This window comes from Ceratina calcarata, unplaced genomic scaffold (assembly GCF_001652005.2).
Source record: "Ceratina calcarata isolate Rehan_Ccalc_2016 unplaced genomic scaffold, ASM165200v1 scaffold206, whole genome shotgun sequence".
Taxonomy (NCBI): domain Eukaryota; kingdom Metazoa; phylum Arthropoda; class Insecta; order Hymenoptera; family Apidae; genus Ceratina; species Ceratina calcarata.
In genome coordinates, this window is record NW_017142243.1 from 92664 (window position 1) to 114671 (window position 22008).

The window sequence follows — 22008 nt, forward strand, 5'->3', positions numbered from 1 at the left end:
TGTATATACACTGTAAATCGATTGTGAGCTTTTGCTCGTGAAATATGGTGGATGTATAGTTTGTGCGAGACGAGCAATCGAATCTCGCCGGTTTATGGGGGAGGGGGCGGGGGGAGGCGGAGAAGTCGACCGTTTAATGCACATTTTGCTCCGGTAAAAGCGAATTTGACGCCCGCGTCGCGTCGTCGCGCCGCGGCGTAGATACTTATTCCGAAAGTTTCGCTCGTAAATCTCGAGACACGGATCGGGACGCGACTCTCTCGCACTTTCGTTGGCAGCCAAAGATGACAAGAAATCCGCTTTCCGCGCGAAAGGTGCTTAACGTCGTCGCACCGGTCGGAAGGGCAGAATATTTCGCTCGGCGAAGTGCATTCGCGCGCCAGCCCCGCGGGCCTCGGTACTCAAGGCTTGAGAACGCGCGTCGTCGGGGGTGGCTTCGACAGGTCGCACGTGGAACTGCCTTCAAGGTAGAACTCAAGTATATATATACTACGTCTGCGTAACTACATATATAATGTTTATGTACATTACATACACTGTACAAACGGTGGAACAATATACCGTCCAACCTCCTAGTAGCAAGATAGAAAATTTATTCTGAATAATGTTTAAGGCATCGCATGTGGTTCCGGAATGCGTTGGGCGAACCTGCTGGCGTCACTCTTCCAATTCTAAGATAATAGCGAATTCTTTGGAAACGCTTTATACAATTTCAATATACATTCATATGAATAGGCGAACAGATGTTGGTATTAATTTTATCTTCATAATTTTGCGATCATATTGTCTCTACAGGGTTTTAATAAGGAGAGAGGGTCTGTATTCAGAGACGTCGTTTATTCTTAAAATCGTCTTAAGCATTTGTTATTCCTGTCTATCCCAGATTTCCAGTCCCTGTCTTGGACAGGAAACAGAAACTTAAGCAAATGCTTAAGGCGATCTTAAATATAAGTAACGACTCTGAATATCGGCTACAAAGAGATTTTTTATTGACTACTTACGAATGACATTATGATTCCGCACATGCAAATTGAAATACCTTATTGTCCCGTTCGTAGCAACTGCAATCAAGTAATTAGCGAATTAGCGAATTACCGAACGAAAGGAGGCGAAGCCAGGAAAACGTAGAAAATAGACGATTGCGCGTGCACGTTAATGGTATTCACGTTTCGTCCGAGCAATTTCGCGCCGCGTGGAAGGAGTCGACGATTCTGGGTGGCAATAGTAATCGCCTCGCTCTGTATATCATGGCGTTCCCCGTTCGTTCGAAGATCCTGGGTCGGTGTTCAAGGGTTGAAGAAATGCGAAATTCCTCGCCGAGGAAAAGCTGTAGGAGGAAAAGGAGAAAAGCGGGACTGTGATGCCGGTGAAAATAAATGGAAAAAGTAGTAGTAGTGGGTACCTGCACGCTCTCTTCTTTTCGTTCTTTTACTCCATTCTTTCCTCCCGCTCTCTTTCTTCGTTTCCCCATCGCGGTATGCGTACACCCCCGGCTCCTTCGGTCGTCGATTCTCGTTCATGCAAGAACTTCCAGCCAAGTGAATTTTGCTTCGAACGAGATGCAGACGCTGATAGAGCAACCCGCGGGGATAGGTTCGCTTCTCCATCGAGGAAAACCAGCTGGAACTCCGATACGAGTATGCGTAAACCTTTAACCTCGTGCTTGGTTCACCTCTTACATTCGATCTTACTTCTTTACGTTTAGCTGAATAGTTGGCTGCAGCCACAAAATAAAATGCATTTAACGATAAATCCACATTCTTAATAGATTATATCGTATTTCGTTTCACGCCTATAAGTATCTTTTTTTAATACACATATGCCCCTAGATATATGCGTATTTTACATATCGATTTCCGATTACTTGCATTACGCGCGAGTTTCGTTACTTCCTATCCAATCATACATCTGACAGGAAGTGTCCCTAGAACATCGCTGAAGAATCGCTGCTCGCTGAGACTAATTAGAAGTTTCCTTGCCTTGACTATGAAACGAAAGGGGGGAGGGGAGAGAGAAAGAAAAATTACGCGACGGTGATGAAGCGAACGGGCGCGCGTTGCTCGTTAAAAAATGTCGGCGACAGGCGCTTTGGGGGATGGTTTGTATCAAAGAGGCGCGAAAGAAAAATATCAGGGAACGCGTGTTGTCGCCACGGCAAGATCCGTGCGCCGGCATCTCATTAATCCGCGGATCCTCCCTAGCCGCTAATGAGATTAATTACCGCGAGCGGTTGTCCCTCAGGTGATACGCCGTTCGCTGAAAAAATTTCTATAAACAATCCGACACGAGTCACGTTCGATCATGGCGGAGCATTAATTTCGCAGCAGCCGATTGATTACTTGGTTGCGGTCTTATGATATGAAATTCAATTCCAATTTTTACATATCTCTTACTTTGTTCCGCGTGGACAGAATTAAAGATACATTATACATTTTGTATGTATTAGTGGTTTGTCACGCTAATCGTGGATGAATCAAACGGAATGCGCGAGGAACTTTTAATGAAACAGAGAGAAAAACTAAATAAGCGATCTAAAAGCGCCTGCAGTTAATGCTACCGCTTCTCAGGCTTAATAACGTTGAGGAGAGCCAGATCCGCCTTCGTTTCCTTTTGCCCCGCGTGTTTTCTCGAGTTCGCGAAAGATTCGCGACGCGACACCCGTTACACCCAGGGGAAGCAAGACCATCTTGCTAATTAATGCAGTTTTAGTTGCTCGCCTAGAGAAGGAGGCTAGAAAACGGCCAGGTAACTTCTCGTTTGGCGGACGGCGACTCCTCTCACCTACGTACTCGTTAGCCATCTTAATTCCCTCCGTCGCGTCGCGTCGCGTCGTGCCGTTCTGACCCGTGCTCCCGCAGACTTCTGCTCCGCTCTACTCCGACACTGTTTATCTTTCATTTTCTCTCGGCTAATGATAGCCGGAAGAGGCGCGCGTCGCGCGATCAAACTTCGAAATTCAACCCTCGCGTTCTCCGCTTTAATTAACGCTGAAAAACTTCAGTTTGGCTCTCGTAAATCAGAATGACAACGTTTACGGTGATTTCTCAACGACTGAATCGAATCCAAAATAATCTGCATAAATCAAATTTTACCTTTAAAATAGAAAATAATATGAATCAGGATAATTGAAAACAAATGATGTGTATAAAAAATTTTGAGATCAGCCTTTCTAGTGAATTTCTACAAGGAAATGTTACAAAGTAAAGCAAAAATTGTAGTTATTACGTTTTGAATTTCGTCCTAATGCCGATTATCAAAAAGCAGTACGTACTTTCCAGAGGATCCAATAAAATAGTGTGAATGGATAATAAACGTTAGTGAAAGTAACAATATTCATTAATTTTATAATATAATTTCGTAGGAATGAATTTTGTATTGTTAATGTAGAACAATGAATTCATTGCCAGTGAGTTTGGTGAAACAAAAGCTGACGAATGTCAAATGGTTGCTTTACGGTCGAGCAGAGGTAGAGTACTAGACAGAAATTTTCCTTGGAAATTTCCAATACGCGAACTGACAATACAATATCACGATAGGTAATACCCAAAAGTACATCACGGAATTCAATTACATCGTCGGCGAAATATCGAATTTCGCTCTCCATTAACCGCAAGTTCGACCAAAAATGGGACCGCAGGGAACGCATAATCGACCGACCAACCATGAAGTTGAAAATTCATCGTTTCACGGTCGGTCGAGGATCGCGCGGCTCAGAAAAACCGCGCGCGTTAATCGTCGATTGTTTATTTGAATTTTCCGCCCCCACGTTTTCGAAATCCGCGCGGCTGAATTCCAGAAATTATGCAAATTGGACTGCGAATCCCCGGAGCCTCGCCCCGGGTCACTGTCATTACCGATCTCGTCCCGTTATAAATATGCACAAGACTAATACGTGCATCCATGCGCTACGCTGCGGTCATAGCAACAATAGTCTACAGATCCGCATGCAGATTGTATGATCTGCACTGATATTTTTTATTGGTTTTATAATTATGACGAACAGCGTGCTGCCTCTCCGTGGCGACATTCCTGGAACCGACACGTGCGAATTCGAGCTATGCACTCCCGGCATACGCCCATCGATCGAATACGCTGCCGCTCCAAGCCGTGGAACGAGAGCTCTCGATTATCAAAAATTTCCGGCGACATTCCTCGGTCCCAGCTCGCCGTTTCATCGCGGCTAGGCAAAAATCGAACGGATCGGACTCGACTAATTAACTATCTCCGTTCGCTCTTTTAAAAATTGCCAAATTATGCAGATGGCCTTATTTCACAATTGTACTGAACATTATATTTTTTATATAAAACATATTTGTTGATTTTATCTCTTGTTGCAAGAATCTATATATCTTATCTTTTAAAGCTTGTGCACACGACTATCTTGCGACTTATTCAAATGTACGATACAACACAGACACGGACTCACACATTTAATATTTCAATTTCTTATTTCCTTAATCTTAACAAGTCTGTCATTTCAAATTGAAAAGATTAAACTTAGTTGGTTTTCCTGGATGAAACGCACCGGCTGCTATGACGCGGCAACAATATCATCTCGTATCTGGGAGCAATATTTTCCAAGGGATGTCGTGCTCGGTCTCCGTAGTAATCCCATGTGCAGCCAGTTACCTGGTGTACCTACTTCTACCGGAAAATGTATAGCCACATTACATGAGTACCGGTAATGGTTTTTTCGTTGAATGAAATATCCCGTACACGCACGCCGAAGCATAAATGGATCGAACTTGGGCTTCTCCAACTCTGACTCATCCTCGTAGTCGCCCCGCGTCACCGTTTCCTTTTATTATCTACGCACAATCGAGCCCCGGGCTAATATCGATTCAGTCCTTTAGACTATATTGGGAAACGAGTCAGATGAGTGGCTCATAAGTTCCAATCGGAGAAAAGGACAAATCTAGGGAAACCTGGAAATATGATATCTCTCATAATACAGATATTCGTATTTATTCCACGTCTGTAAATGTACGTTATTTGATAAATTTGAATAAAAGCCAGGCATTTCAACCTTTTGTTACTTGTTTTTGAAGCTTTTCTCATTGTTTTGCACACGTAGAGCAACGCATGAACGCGAGACGAAAAATTAGAATTACTCGTGAATTCTTTGAACCGAGTCAACTCGTCGGATCGTTGTACTTCGAGAAATAAAGCGCAGCGGATACAATCCAATTTAGCTGATACACAGACAGAGGGGAGAGGGGAGAACGTATCGGAACGAGGTATCTGATATCGATTATTCTCGAGTATCCTCGAGACACGGGATAATTAACGGCGTTAAGTCAGCCTGACGCGAGGTCCCGTTAGAATCTGCATTTAACGTTAAGGTGGGCGAGACCAGGGACTGTTCATTTCCTTTGTTTCCGGTTTGACCGGAAATCAGAATCTCTTTGTCCTTCGTTACTCGCGTTTAACTCTCCCCCGAGATCACTTTGTAATTTGTTTTACATGTTTAAAGAGGCACGGAGTATCTCCTTTTTCCAACGTGAAACGTAGTTCGAGACTCTCGTTCAAAGATAAATGGACCGATTTTCTCGAATGTCTAACAGGTCTGTGAATTAGTTCGACTTTCGTGATTAAATTTCTTTGAAAACGAGTAACGAAATTAATGGAACAAAGAGGTGAACATTTTATTACTTGAATGATACGTCACATCGGATAATCATAAAAATAAATATCACGCAATGAGTGATACAATAAATGATGTATAACATTAAACATTTTCTAGAAATCATGCTATTGATAATCATTTTTAATGAATTCCACTATTTTCAAATCTCGTCGTTGTAACAGTAAATGTAGGAGGAACGTAGTTTCATCGGAAATCGTTTCGCGAGAAAGTAAAATCGATGGCCACGATTTCCTGAAGTTTGATGCCCTCTCATTTAAAGTAACGTCGGATACTTCTCGACCGTCTCGATTAGGTCATTCCCGTGGATGGAGGTCGAGTCCTCCGCCATTCCGTTGATATCACATTTCCGTGTTCGCGTTCTCACAGCGACTTCCCTTCTTTTAAGGTACACTCAGGTTTATCTTTAAAGGTGAAAACAATAGATAAGAAACGTTAATTAAAGTATTGAAATATCTGCTCCTTTATACGAAATCAGCAGAATTATATCACTTAAGTACGCATAACTAAAAATCCGGTGCACGTTCTTTGTGCATGTCGAAACTAAAGGCATTACTTTGGGTGAAACGTTATTGCTAGGCCAAATGAACATCTCGCGGTCTCTTTTTTCCCAACTTTTCTTTGAATGGCGAGAGTCTGTCGCCGAGCTTTTTGACGCCGACACTTTGAAACGGTTAAAGCGCGCGACCGATTCAGGAACGTTTCAGCATGGTTTTCGCGACAAAGAAGAGGTTCGCTTGCGCAAACAAGTCTCGGTGTGGCGCGGCGCTCTTCGCGTTTACCGTCCGGAAAAAGCCTTGAAAGCACCCGCTTTTCAAAGCTTCCGTAGCCGACATCTGCCGCGTGATTGGCTTAGAAACCCAGAAGCAACGGTGCTAGTTTCATTTCGCAAATTGGCAAACGAAATAAGAGCATCAAAAGACGTACTATTGGTAATGTCAGATTAAAGTTTGTTAAAAAACATATTTTCCTTTACTGGGTCTTCAATGCAAGTATTCAATAACTTTATACACGGCATCAATGAGAATTGTCAATATTATAGTGATACAGTATTCACTTCAAAATTTCGAAAAATGCTTCAAATAAAAGTAGTAAGTAATTTGCAAAAAACTGTTTTTTCGTTTTTCGTCAATAACTCGTTAAATATTAATGCTAGCGAAGAATTTTTATACAGAAATTATAGATCTCGTCGTCTTCTACAAAATGGTCCTATAAATCTTCCTGTAAGTCCATCCGTTTGGGAGTTATTGGCAAAATACGAAAATTCCGAAGAATTTAAATGGGTACCCCCTTGGAAAAATCTCGGAAAAATCGACAAATTTTTTTTGTTGTTTATTATTAGCATTGTTCTTCCGACGTTTGATTTCTTTTTAAAAAATGCGTTTCTGAAGTGCATAAACTTTTGGGATTGATTGTATAGCGAATATATCCTTAAGGTATACAATAAAAGCTATGCAAAAGTAAGGATTATACATTATACAAGGATTCATACAAAGCATCACTTAATGATATTAATTCAAATCATACCAATCAATTATAGAAGATATTTTTACAACTATTTTTATGGATCCATTTTACGTAATTCATTTACGACGATCCATCCCTCTATAAAACAGTCTAGTTTTCATGCAACCCTTTTTTCCTTCACCCCGCTATACACGCCTGTCTTCTCGCCTGTGCTTCGTGTTCATTACGCCGGTTTTACGACAACATTTTTCTCGTACGGTGTCCTCTCTCGTGGGGCCGTATTTTCGCTTACAAATGCTCGATACCACCGCTGCGGCCGGGGATATTTTCTCGCCGAGAAATTTATGTTTCCTCTCGTCTTCGCGTTTCTCGACTAGTCGCGTACCTTCGCACCGGTTATTTATCACCGCGGAGATTTACCCTGACACTGAACTAATTAATTGTTTTCCGGTAATTAACACCGTCGTCACGCGAGTTGATCTTCGACGGGTGCAACGATGGCAAAAATTGAATTGAGTATTCGAAACATTGTTGTGCAGATTTTATTTAATAAATTTAGGATTTAGTAAAAATTAGTCGTCCATAAATTGATTCCTTTCATTATACTGATTTCAATTTCACTTTTCATGCGGAGATCTTTCTCTGATTAAGAATAACAGAAGTGTGAAAATTGTCTAGTCTAAAGGAATAGTTCCTCTGTACGTTTTAAAATAATTGATATTTTAAACTGTGGATAGATTTACGCAGCAGTCAGTTTAGGGCTGATCTGATTGTTAAAGATGCCGAGACGCATTGTTCAAAGTTTTTCGATTAAAACTTCTTCACGACTCTCTTCCTTTCTTTTATCTTGTAAAATGGCTCCGATCGTTCGGGTTCTTGCCGACCTCGTATATAAATTGGCTCTATCTTCATTCTTGGGGAAGCCCCTGAAAAAAATAATTCTCATTGCGCATTCAATAACTCGGCTCCAATTTGATTATTGCCTTTCAGGAATGGTTAAAGTTATTGAGAAAAATGCTAGTTTATCAGATAAAGTTACGTAGTTTTCTTCTTTCGAAGAAATACATAATTTTATTGAAGTTCTTAATAAAGACCGAGATATGTATATGTATCAGCGAATATTACAGATTAATTCTATGAAGAAACAGCGATGGCAGTCGATGAATTTAGCTCAATAAAAATATCATACAGGATATCGACAAATTATTTTGATTAATTGCAAAAACTTCAGTGCTGCGTTTACTACAAAAATTCGCATGAAATGCGATTTATATAATTTTCCCGTTTTTCGTAATTAAACCACAGTCCACGGCAGACACCCCTTTCGGGCAGCAACGGCGACTAGCAAAAATGAAAATGACCCGCCCGTCCCATCCAGTTTTTTACTCAACGTTACCATCGCGTATTGTATACGTGCTCGTTTATCGAACGCGATACTTGCGCGTTGTTTTGCCGTTAATTGCGACCACGGAGAAACTGCTGCGAGACCTGAAATGCGTTTATCACGCCCCCGAAGTTGTAGCGGCGCGCCACCGCCCCCATTAATACGCAAATCGAGGCTGCGAATTACTGAAGACGATGTCACCTGATATTCAAGTCAAAAGTCATCAGCCGCTCCTACTATCCTTTAAATTAATAAGGATTTTAGGATGAAAAATTCAGAGCACGTGACTTGTCGCATCTATTTCAAATAAACTGATTCTGTCATTGTACAAGTCATCATTAGCAATATTATTCATGAGTGTACGGAAATAGACAACACGATAAGATTTTGTAATTTTATTCAATGAGATGATTGAGAAAAGCGAATGAGATATTTTGTGAATCATTTGATAAGTGATACAAAGTACTATTGTAGAAAATTGATGAACAACAGTAGAAGCGTCAATATTTGTGGTGATGTCATGTTATTTTTCTCTTACGATGTCACAGCTTGGGTTTGCTGAAGTAATACGGGTCCTTTGTTATCTTGAATGTACGAACCCTTGTCGACCCTTGGTCAGGTCTCTCATGATATCTCGATTCACCCTCGCTGTACAGGGTGTACATGCATATTCTATGGTAAATGGGATTGGTCCAATCTCGGGTCGTGATGACTTTATGTTATTTCAAATTTAATTGAAGTCCTTAATTGAGATAAACGAGATAAGCATAAATTGGCATATTATTTCATACATTTTTTACCAAGCGTTTTATTCTCAAAATTAATTAAAATGATACTTGAAATAAAAGATATAATTTATAACTGTTCATTATTCATCGACTTTATTACGAAGGATACATTTCCTTAATGACTTCTATTATATAATTTATTACTTTTTTAAAAAGCTATTTAACGAGTTTTTATACATATATGATACTTATTAACTCAGCCTGTACATTTTTTAAAAATGGGCTTTGATCGATCTAAGATTTCAATTTCACTGTATTTTGGAGATCAGAAGGGATCAACTTTTTTGCCAAGTTTTCCACGCTATCGACCGGTACGTATTTCATGAAATAAAAGTCGTCTGGAAGATAAAGCTGATCTCGGAATTCTATGCTGTAGGTACAGATTCGACGAAATGAGATGTAAAAGATATCAATGTGGAAATATGGGAGATGTAAAAGATATAAATATTTCTCTATGATAATTTCGCTTCACGCAATATTTTATCATCCCTCGTACCAATATTCCGCGTACAAATATGTATTCATGTAATTATGTTTGATTAACAATTTGTCGTGCAGTCATGCAGTCGTGCACTTCATCGTTAATTAAGAGATACTTTAGTTGATGATTCGTTTTTGTGCCGATAGTACGCCATTGTTATATAACTCTTTCAATTATCTGAAAGTATTCTAACACGGTTGTAAATATTTTTAATTAATGGTGACCCGCGCGGCGTAATTAAATTCAGGTAACTCGAACTTTGGCTGTCGAATGTTCACAACCTGGTAATTATTGCAGTTATTAAGATTTCATATTGCGTAAGATGTTGCGTACATAATGCACAAACAAATGTAACATATTCTATTCATTTTCGAGGCACTCAACTGTTATACAGAGCGAGTTAATAAGAACTTTTATGTGAAGTTTAATAAGTTATTAAATATTGACTCCATTTGAAGAATCTATTAATGAAATCAAGAAATAATTACTATTTTTATTGATTCCCTCCATGAGAAGATCTAAATGTTATGCGAACATGACTAAAAATAAGTCTGAATTAAATTAAATCGTTACCAACCGCATCAAACTTCGTCGATCGGTTCGCAGTCCGTGAGGGGAAAAGGAAGAGGGACTAGAAATCAGAGAAAGGATTCGACGGTCGGCATTGTATAAAATGAGTCTCCGACTGGTGCATATAAGGTATTCAGCGAATTTCAACCAATCGGATGGTACCGGCGAGTCGAAACGCGCGCGTATCATGTTTTTTACGGCCGTTCCACTTGTTCCACGGACTCCACCAGAAATTTTATGATTACGCCGACCTACGAAGTGGTCGAGGAAATGGCACAAAAGCCGAGCGAATAAACGTAATGGAAAGAAAGAGATGGCTCGTATATATGAGTCGTACAGTACATCTGTATTGGATGGTTCCATGGACAAGTTCCAGTAATCGTTTTGAATAAAACGTCTGTTTTAGAGTCCTCTGTTTTATTTTATCGTGCTCAGATCTCTCGATACGTCGTTCTCGTTTTTTTGTTAGGATCGGTGTGCACGTCGGAATGAAAATGAAATTGATACGTCCCTTTACCAATTGATTTGTTGGAAAACAAATACTTGTATTTGAATTTTCCGGCCATAACACAAAAGAATGTAGTATAAGCTAAAAATTCGAATGCATCGATACAAAATCTAATTAATGGTTCCAGTTCTCTTGAATACTTTTCAAACGATCGAAATATCACTATCAATAAGAAGTCCTACAACAGTTTGGAAAATTGCGAGAAGAAGAAGAAATCGGGTATTGGAATAAAAAAGTTTGGAGGAAACGTGGCGAGGCGAAAGCTGATTATCGCGTTGAAGGGAAGTTGTGGCAGTAATGCGTCCAACGAATGCGTCCAATGCCACTGTAGATTTTTTATCGTTAACATTTTAATTGGCTTAAGAAGAATCACTGTTTCACATGTTCCGCGTGTTAATTACTTGAAACCGTTCAGTGCTGAGACGAGCTCGAATATTTCCGACCAGATCTAGAGTCACTGAAACGATCTTGTATCTTAAAATATCCATTTTTAATTGCGTTTCAATTACTAGTTTCTTAAGTGTTAAGGTGAACCAAGAGTTCGTGCGTTTTTTTTGTTACTTCAGTTTTTATAATTTTTTGACGTCAATGAAAATGATAGCGCATAACTCGGTCGCCTTTCGTTATTTTTGTACTAAAAAATAAATTCGTACACTTCAATCATAGGCAAATACATCCATAAAGTTAGAAACATTCGATGGAATACTTCTCTTAAAATAAATTTCCAAAAATCACCTAAATTTCGAGCGGTCACACTGGGTAGCCCCCGTAAATGGTGTTCCACAATATACATTTCAATTTTGACAATGTTTCTTGAATCCACAAATCTGTTTAAATTCTGCGATAACAACGTTACATTAATTTATACATAACATCGATATATACTCTATGAGGCGCGTAATTACATTTATACTCGTGATAATCTCGTCACGTTTCTGGTCGCAATGACGCTTGAATTATTCCTGACTGAGTTGAAAACGCGCAATACCGACCTGATTATATTTACAAAAGTATCAGCGCAAATATCTATCAGTACACTGCCATGACAAATTGTATTTGCACATCGTTGCATGAACCATTGTGAGCTTGCTATATTAGAAAAAAAGAATAAAAACTTAATTGACTCGCGATCTCGGTTAGTGCGTGTAATAACCGATCGCAAGAATAGGAAGATAGCATACTTATTATGTTAAATGGGCTGCGAACACGACCGGTGCATCTTGCTGTCAACGTGGGAGTACGAACGTGAACCCGAGGGAGCTACACGGCTGGAACTCGTTTTGGTGGAACGGGGATGATGGAGAAGAAAAACGGAGAGAAGGGCACAGCCGAAGAAACGTAAGAACGAGACAAGGAAAAGGCGAGAGCAAGAATCTTTTGTGGTGTGTTGCTTAATGCTTCGGGCACAAGAAGAATCATCAAAGATCTTTCATCGCGGAGTGTAAGGAACGGTGAAAGAAAATTATTTAAAATAGATACGGAACGAAGCGAAAAATTGTTGGTAGCGAAAACAGATGTAAGAAAAGAAAAGAAGAGACAATGGAGGACGAAAATCTTTCCGGCATTAAAAATACAGAATACAAAACGCTTGCGGTTAAATGTTGAAGGAGTGAGAGAAGACAAAAGAGACAGAAAATCTTTGGTGCATAAGACAAGTTCAAGGAAAGAGAGAGAGGAACAGGGAGGGAGAGAGAACACGAGAGAGGGGGACAAAACGATAGGCAGAGATAAAGAGAAACGATGAAAGAGAGACAAGGAGAAGGAGAAAAGAGGAGATCGTAGTATCGTAGTCGCCGGGTGTACTGTAGTTAGTTAGCAGTCGATGCGCACACGCGACGCGCTTCGGACGTGCGTCGTCTCGTGGCTCTTTCCGTGGTGCGGTACGGTGTTGTTGGTTGGTCGGTTCGTTCCCTATCCCAGTTTGTCAACGTGTCCGGTTCGTGGCCGGGGAAATCCGCGGCTTCCGCTCGAAAGTGAGTAACTCGGTAAATACGCGTTTCTTACATATAAATAGCGTAGCATATTCTTTTAAAACCGGCGTTAGAAACTTGGCTGCCAGGCGGTGGTTTCTGGTTAGTCCGAGCGTGCGACCGGTCTCGGGTTTCAAGAAAACCGATCCCGGTCAGTGGTGTATTGTATCGGAGTCAACGGTGCTCGTCGAAATGACCCACAATAGACCGTTTCCTCGGAATCAATTCTAACTTCGAGATGCACGCGTACTATAGTTTGGTCAGAATCATAATATCCGGTCACCTTTCGTTTTAAACGAATTTTGTATGTAAAATTGCTGGTTGGATTTGCAAATGAACATTGAATTAAAATCTGCGAGTGATATAAAGAAATGTACCTCGTATTTTAGATTTGAATATACGTTTCCAAGTAAAAAAAGATATGGAAGATTTATAAAAAGTTTTTAACTTTGGTTTTCATCTATATTCTTGTTTGCATTCGATTTCTTACCGAGGCGACCGAATATTTATATAATAAATTGTATAGAACGCAAGAGTAGGTTTACCTAGTACGCAGTTTACTCGCCGTGGAAAGACTTTGGAAGCTCTTTGCGGATAAGAATGCTAATTTTTTATTGGTGCTCGAATGAAACGTAAACCTCGAGTGAAGAGATTCGACTACGTCGTCGCTGAATAATAACAGGCAGAAGAGAATTCGGAGTATTCCTAAGATTCGCAGTCAGGTAAACATGATACGTTAATAAGCACTTCATTCTCCGAACCATACATAATTTTTGTCGGTACATGCAAGATTCTAATGTTATAAAATATTGTTAACGTACGAAGAAAATGCCATAAACCTTCTCTTAACTTTTATCGATCGTTTTGAGATTTGCGCTTACTTAACAATTAAAAAATGAAAATTAGTATGAAATGATTCGATATAATTTAAAATATCGATAGCATTAACTATTTTGTCTTAGTATTCGTGTGTTTGTATTATTCGTTGTGTTGTTATATATAAATGCAAATATAGTTCCAGTATTTAGTAACGGCTTAAGGGCTCCAAAATGGTGGCTATAAAGATGAAAATGTTTTCATGAAATCTCTCAAACGTTTCGTTGTCCAGGGTTATTTGTACTGTATCCTGTCGGGCAAGGTATACGCATATGCGTGTATTCAGATCGGGGGCGGTGAAATATGCATCAGAGTCGAGAAGGGTTATGGTTCACGGTTTATTTCCCCTATCGATATTTTTTTCGAGCCACCCGTCATTTGAATTGTAAAAGGGCGTGCGCGACGGGAACCAGCTGGATCAATCACGATCGAGCCACGATGGCGGTGACAGGATGGCGTTTATTAATAACTCGATGACAGAAGTGACGACCCTATGAAATGAACTAAGCCTTCGCGTTTTTCTCGGCTAACTATAAATCACCGTGTGCAGATATTGTACTTCATTGTACTCGCTCTCATCCACTGGGATTCGAACAGGCTTAATGAAACTTTTCCGTTTCCGCATGTATTGTACGCGAAACGGCGCGGCGCCCGCGTGACTCATTTTACGGGCGTGGACCGTGTTTTTCTGCGGTTGCAACGCCGGAATGACTGATCCATAGATACTCAGGATTATCGTTACAATGCTGCGCCGAACTCTTGCCTTAAGTTAAGTTGAATCATGCTATTGATTCAACGTAACTGGAGTTCGTAGCAAAAACAACCCTTGAGCTTCAACATGCTTACTTAGTCATATGAGTTTCGTCATTTAATAATTGCAAGGATCACTTTCCTTGGACTCTATCCGAGGTGTTCGCATTTCCATTTCTTGCATGTCAGGAATTTATCCTCTTTTGTAAACAAAATTTGAAATTGATCCATCAGTTGGCGCTTTCATAATTTGATAAATGAGTAGGATATGAGTTTTACAAACCAGTAGAAATTTATGTTTATTTGGTAAAAATGAGATAAAAAGATTTGTTCGTAGACTTTTCTGTGTGTAATTGTTTTTCTACTTACTACTTCAATCATTTTCTGTTCTTCCAAAACCGGTTTTGCTAGGATACAATTACTTGATTTTCGAAGAGCTATTATGCAAGTAATGATTATTCTATAGTAGTAATTTTAACACACAAGAGTTGAATGCAATCCTGATTGTATAAGAATGTACGTAACGTTGAATGCATTAGATTCAGTGATTTCTCTTCCCTTTCAATGTTTTCAAAATAGAAATGTTTTCTTATCAAACGCTGTAGACGATAAGTTTAAACTTTGTGCCCTACTGATCCTAGCATGAGTAATCATTTGAATTTAAATATAGATTCTCCTTTTGCTGTATAGACTGTACCCGAAGTTCAAATGATAAGATCACTTCAAAATAAGACAAAGTAACATTTATTTTTCTGAGAGATAATAAAGGCTAATCGATTAATGAGTGAATCTCGAATCACAGTATTTATTACTGCAAAAGCTACTCTTCAATCACAGTAATATTTGTGTTAAGAAGAATTACTGAATATAAGTGAAGTACTTTTGGAATCACTGAAATAATTTTATGCATGTGAGTATATATGAAGCTGCTGCCATTCGTAATCGACGAGGAATGTTCGAATAGAAGCCCATTGATATTCGTTAAGCTTGAAACTTACTGCAGGCGTCCTGTTATACAATAATACGTACCATAGAAGGAATTCAGGGATGAGATCATATGATAAGTGCACGAAAGTAGGCGGACGGGCGATTCAATAAACACCGGGACGAAGGTCAGACTTAGCCCATCAACCGTGTTAAACATTTTTATTTTCGCGTTGCCTGTTCTCGCTTACGCGGGCGGATTTTATGTGGTCTGTCCTGCAACGTAGATTCCTCATCAATAAAAATAGAGATCGATTTTGCGAACGAGATATTGACTCAGTTTTTACTTGGAAACTTAGAGTCTTCGCTTTGTTCGATGAAGAATATTCTTTCCCATTTCGGAACTATCGAATCAGCGTCTTCCACAAAGGTCTCGAGGGAATTTTAAAAGGGCAGTCGGAAGGAGAGATTGTTCGCTTTCACGGGAGCGTCGATTTTCTTCCCTTCTCGAGTCATTTGTAAAGCGTTAGGAGAACGAAATCGGAGAGATTGGTGTTCGCAACTCGACACCCAATCTAACATTCGTCTTGGATAAAAAATCGCGAGGGTTTTAATGTCAGGGACTGTGAGCAACCGGGAGCTGGTAATTAATTAACCGAACCTTGAGACCGTCTGTACAGATAAAATGGATTTTCTTGTTAGGTTCCGTTCGCCTGGAATTTTATCCGTTCTTTTATATTCGTTGCCTCGCGTGACTCGAATTCCACCCATGCTGTTAATCTCTGTTCCTATCATTTGGTATTAATTGATATATAATAATAGATTAAAAATTATATAGAAATTACCCAATGCAAGATTTAAAGATGTGCACAATTTTAATTTTATTGTACAACAATTTGAAAACACCTTTTTTAATTGCACCTTTAGAAATTCTATTATTTTAGTTTTAAAGAAATATATTAATATAAACAAGGCATGGTTACTGCTTTTTTAAGGATACCACGGTATATGAAAAGAACTTTAGACTTGTCGTCACTTATGTTTGACCAAGCACATGGCTCATCTTCAGGTGTTATTAATTATTTATACGAATTCTTAGCGCGCATGACGTGTTTATTACCACTTTCATGATTCACTCAAGGCTGTAATTGTTAAGTCGATTTGTCTATTTAAATACGGAGAACTCACGTGAGTAAATCTTTTGCGATAAATACGTTATGTGAACATCTCAAGCTTGATATATGTATTTAAATCACTATAAGAATTGTTGTGCCACGATAATGTAAAGTTCATATCGTTTAACGTAACACATGGGAATAAGTATATACGATACTTAAATAATTTAGTTTAAATAGTATTATACACTTTATAAGAGTTTGTTCTCACAATCAGAGCATTCATGATATGAGTAGTAAAACAACCATCTGGTAAAGTACTTATATACTGTAGGTCAAGAGGAAAAGAAAATGTGATATACGACGTCGCGCGAGGGAGATTTACTCTTTGAAGAAAGTTTCTCTAAAGAAAAATGTACGTTTGAAATGAGTGTCGTGTGAGAACGATAGATTAAAGGAACATAAAATTTATATTGCACAAGGGATACTTTTTACAGTTCCACATTTCATGACATTTAAAAAATTAAGAGAAAAATCGTACATTTGAGTTTTCCAACAGATATGTATAAAATATTTATAAAACGTATATCGTTTTATTGAGGTAATAACGTTTTATTACGCTGACAATTACACTTGCGCGTTGGTTCATAGTTCTAGTCAGTAGCGATAAACAACTTTAGTCATTCGTTTTCATGCTGCGCCACCCCCGGGATCGGCTGCACCCTGCGTATGTTCATAAACACAGACCGAAAAAGAATACGATTTACAAAACCCGCAATGCAGAGATCTGGTTTTGGGAAAGGTGGGTACCGATTTTTAGAAACCACGCGTATGCCATCAGAGGATTAAAAAAAGATCCTTTTTCAACACTCAACCAGAAACCGTAGAGAATTCCTAAAATTTCCCCTCAGCGTACGTTTTACCATGTCGCACATGCTCGACACGCGTGTTACATTATTATGTCAATTGTTACCACGTGAATAAGTCCACTCAACAATTTCTTACCTCTCAAGTTACGTAAACAACAAACTAACATTTTTGTCTTACGTATTATGTCTGTACATGTTCATAAATTTTGTTCATAATTTCTAGCCATATTCAATCCGTATTGAAGTCGGAATTAATTAATATTTGCATGAAAATGTCAGATTTCAATTCACATTAATATTGCTATAGAGCTTCTTAATTATGCAAATGCATTAAAATGATAAGAAATTACAGAGAAAATTCACGTCACATGATTAATTCTTAAACTTTTATAAATATCGAACGTAATTAATTATGTGCATCAAATTTGTCTTACTTTACTTGGGACTTAATAGATTCAATCACAGTATGGAACTCCTTAATTAAATGTATACATTACGTCACCGAATAAGTGTTTCCGATTCGTAACTTTTATTCCTGCATGATTCATACGATAATTAGCCCGGTTACTCGAGCTTCTAATTTACCTCGAGTTCCCTTTTGGAAAGAGAAAAAAAAGACGGTAGCCAATAAACGAGTACCCGCCCACCACTTTTCTATCTCTTTATTCTTTCCTCCTCCTCGCAAGCGTTGCGCGAAAGGAGTCATCACATCGGTGGATGCAATAGGGAGTGGAAATTGGATTCTTGTTTGCGGAGTCTTATTTGATTACGGGTAGGAGGGTGGGTGGGCCGATTTTCCGTGTTACAGGTATCCTCCTCCGTCGTGTTTCTGGGATAAAGCGGCCGAAGACTCGAGACGCGAGAGCGAAATCCGCGTTATTTTCCCGCACTCGAATTAAATGCAAACGAACGCCGGGCCTCGCCGTCGTCCTGAAGAGTTGAAGGGATCTAGCCTGATTCGATTGCTGGCAAACGCAGAGCGTTCCTGTAATCAAAATACAAGTGAAATATTAAACATTGAGTTGAAAAATCGATTGACGAATAATTCAGTATTTTGTATTCCACCGTGATCGAATAATTGAATTTATTTGCGAGCTCAAATTTATTGTACATTTAATGATAGTGCGGAACATTAAATATTCATATTTCGTATTCGAGTCGTGTCACGTTTCGTTTTTAAAGTATCGATGAATATCTTTAATGGGATTCAGCGATGCAATATTCATCATGTTTTCCTTCTAATTAATTGAAAGCGATATAATAACGAAGCAGTCTTAATGAATAGAAAGAAATATTCTCGTCGGGTCGTGGAAGGATCAATCTTGTTTACGGAAAATTGGTGGAACGATCGGGGAAAATGTGGGTGTACATGGTCGGGAGTAACTGTAATGATGGTATTGAGGAAGCAAGCAGTCAGGCCACTCCGCGTTCTTCCACACTTCCGGCGAGTGCACTCCTCTCCATCCGCGTTCCGCCCGGGTGCGCTACTTTTCCACCGACTTTTCACGTTGGAAAAGAGCACAGTTTGCCATAGCGAAGCCTCGTTTTCGGCCGGTCGGCTGGCCAATTTTCTCTCGATTTTTCTCGTCGTTAATGCGTTTACATTAGGTCGGGTAATGCGTAACGTTTACCTACATCACGTTATTTTCTCTCTTCCCCTTAAATCCGCGTTATTTATGCTGTTTTAACTTCCATTTTCCCCAATGCTTTTAGATTAACTCAAGCCCGGTTTTACATTTGCATGCACATTTCTATGCTTCCTTATTCAAATTTTTTATTCAACTTTTATGTTTTTCGTATCCTGTTTCTACGAGGAATTATTACATACATTTTAGTACGTCATATTTAATAAAATTTCGTTCTATTTTCATGTACCAAAAGATACTCTGTTAGTTTGTTTTTAAAAGTCTTAATACAGAGTCTAAAATTTTTGCTAATTACATTAAAACTTACGAAGACAAGAGTATATACAAAAATGAATTTTCACGTAATGTACGACTCCATTTTAAGATAAAATCAGCAATAATTATCTTAAAACTTGAAACTCGCCTCTATCAAGCAGGAGTTCAGTTTCGCCAATTATTGGCAGCGCATTCTCTTGAACCTGCAAGTTTTTAATCAAACTAGCCTCGATTCGTAAAACAAACTCGCGCTTCCCAAGCAAATTATTTTCCCGAAGTTGGACAGCACCGTCTTGAGTACATAAAATTACAGAGGGGAAACCAAGTTTAAACTGGACTCGGCGGTCCATTATGCTTGCGAACTCTCCAGCTGTTTAAAGAAAAAGAGAAGGAACGTTTCGTTCCTGGTACCACTCTGTTTCGTCCTTTTATCTGTCCGAACGCATTTTCGTCGAACTGCTATCTTCAAACATTATAAAAGAGCTTGGCCCTTAATGGATCTCTTGTTTGCATCACCGATAATCTGCGCTTCACGAAGGTATTCTTGTACTAATGCAATGAACTTGTATAATACATATATGTATATCTATATGAAGAATAGCTTCTATTAACTATATGTATATTTGTAATATATATTATATTTATTATGAAATTTATCGAAAATTTCGTCGTTGTAAATAATAGTTTTGTTAATAAACTTTAAGTGAAATCTTAATCACGTAAAAATCCCAACAATGCTGTTATACTGATGTCAAAAATATTTTATTCTGCATGCAAATCCGCAATCTAATCTTGATAGTTATATAGATATAGTATAATAAGGGTCGATGAAATTTCAAACAAAATTACATGCAATATTCATGAGTCTATGATGTATGTTCGAATACTTTCATCGGCTGTTGTAATCTACTCTCGGCTCTAACTCATTTTGAAAAATCGATCTTCCTCGTTTGGCCCCGGTTCCTCTATTGAGATTATTGTCCCCAGCTAAACTCGACTCGAGCCCGGGATGGAATAATATCATTATCATTTTGAACGAATGCTTATGAAGACGCGACGCGAGATAACCGTGGCCTGAGATAAACGCATCTCGGGGCCTGTTGAATTTCATCAATACTCCGATTATTTATCATATCCTGAAGGGGTGAATATGCAAAAAATCTAATGGGAAAATACTTCATACGAATGAGAGGTTTTCGCCTATATTATAAAATCTTCAAAAATATGATCAGATTATAGCGTCAATAGTAATACCATTAATAAATGTTAATGAAGATTGCTGATAAAATGTCTAAAGCAAAATGCGACATTGGACGCATTTCATAATTAACGCACGCTTTTCGGAGCGTCATTGCGCGTTCGATACCATTGCGAGACCGATTAACTTAATTACGGCTGACGTCCGTCCGCGCGGGAATTAAATGAATCGTTTGAAATGAAAAATCGAACGGGAAAAGAATATCGATAACGGGGAAGAGAAACGAGCGACGAATGTAAAGTAAATTAGTAGCGATCGGAGTAATTGCGATTGATTCCGCACGGTTCCGACCGTGTTTGGACTAGGAGAAAATGTTTGGTCTGGACGAAATTGTGTTTATTGCCACGTCCTTTAATCAAGTTAAAATCGTGTCGATTTCTGTCGCTTTTTAACCCGGTTCTGCCAACCAAGATAAAATTCATTTTAATATGTAGTCTGAGGTACATTCTAAAATGCTCTCGTATTAATTTAATTATTATTAACAGAATGTAACAAGGCGCATTTGTAGTGTTCGTAACAAAACCGCACAGAAATGATGTGAAAGATGCAAAGAAAGAATCTATCGATTCATACAAGGTTTATATTGTTACTCGATTTTTGAAAAATCGTATTTCAAGTGATTATGAGAACATTCACAATGGGCGATAATGTTCCAATTGCGCATTTAATGTACGTCGTTACTATCTGAATATATTTCATCCCTTTTTCACCTTAAGTCCAACATTAGCACAGAATTAAAAAAAGTATCATAGTTCGATCTCTTAATTAATTTGAAGAAGGACATTAACCCGGGCGTAGAGCCCGTGCTCTCGCTAATATCACCACCGAACCATGAAATTCCCAGCTGGAAACGGCCCGTGGTATTCCGTGAACATTAAAGTCCCGTAATTGCATCGCTGCGAGGGAAACAGTAAACGAGGAGGTTGGGAGGAAGGGCGCATCGCGTCCGTTTCCATGGCGGCGTTACGAAACGCAGGTTGCATAGAATTTAACCTGTTAACAAATTAGCCGGGGAATTTGTTGATCGGAATTCACCCGGGTGGTAACGTACACGTATGATTAAACGACCGATTGGAATTACGCCGTGCCTCACGTTAATATTCTGTAACGTTACGCCTGATCAACGCTCGCAGATGAATAATTCGCGTCGGGACATGATGTACAGATGTAGAGTGCATCACTTAAATGAGACAGCGATTTAAGGAGTTTAAATAATTTTAATAAATTAATTTTCGACTAAAAGAAATCACTTTGTCGCATACAATTTTATTTGATGGGGTGAATTTAATTTCTGGGGAACAGAAAAGGGAAATATAATGGATATAAAAATATAATCCGCGCTTACGTTTGCTTAAATAATGCCTAATTGTAAAATTAAGAATAATTGATTCTCACTGCTGTGGGAACATCCGAAAGGGAATTCATTTTTAATTTCTTCATTTAACAGAGAGCTTGGAACATTTTCTGTTCTTTACTTCCATTAGTTAATGGCATACGGTTTTA

The 22008-nt window shown here is 38.9% G+C and overlaps 1 protein-coding gene across 14 annotated transcripts in view; it reads left to right on the forward strand.

Annotated features, from left to right (window-relative positions):
• Nucleotides 1-22008, forward strand: part of C3G (C3G guanyl-nucleotide exchange factor) — a 65464-nt gene that overhangs the window by 16178 nt on the left and 27278 nt on the right. Inside the window, exons 1-2 of one of the 14 annotated variants that reach the window (XM_018019791.2) lie at nucleotides 12728-12815; nucleotides 13339-13534. The exons of 11 other annotated variants lie outside the window; for them this stretch is intronic. Coding sequence is in view for 1 of the 3 variants with exons in the window: in XM_026811245.1 (XP_026667046.1) it covers nucleotides 12665-12815 (151 nt within the window). In the remaining 2 variants the exon portion in view is untranslated. Of the gene's footprint in view, nucleotides 1-12648; nucleotides 12816-12892; nucleotides 13535-22008 lie in introns of those variants that run through there. 2 more of the 14 variants (XM_026811245.1, XM_026811248.1) reach the window with 2 other exon arrangements.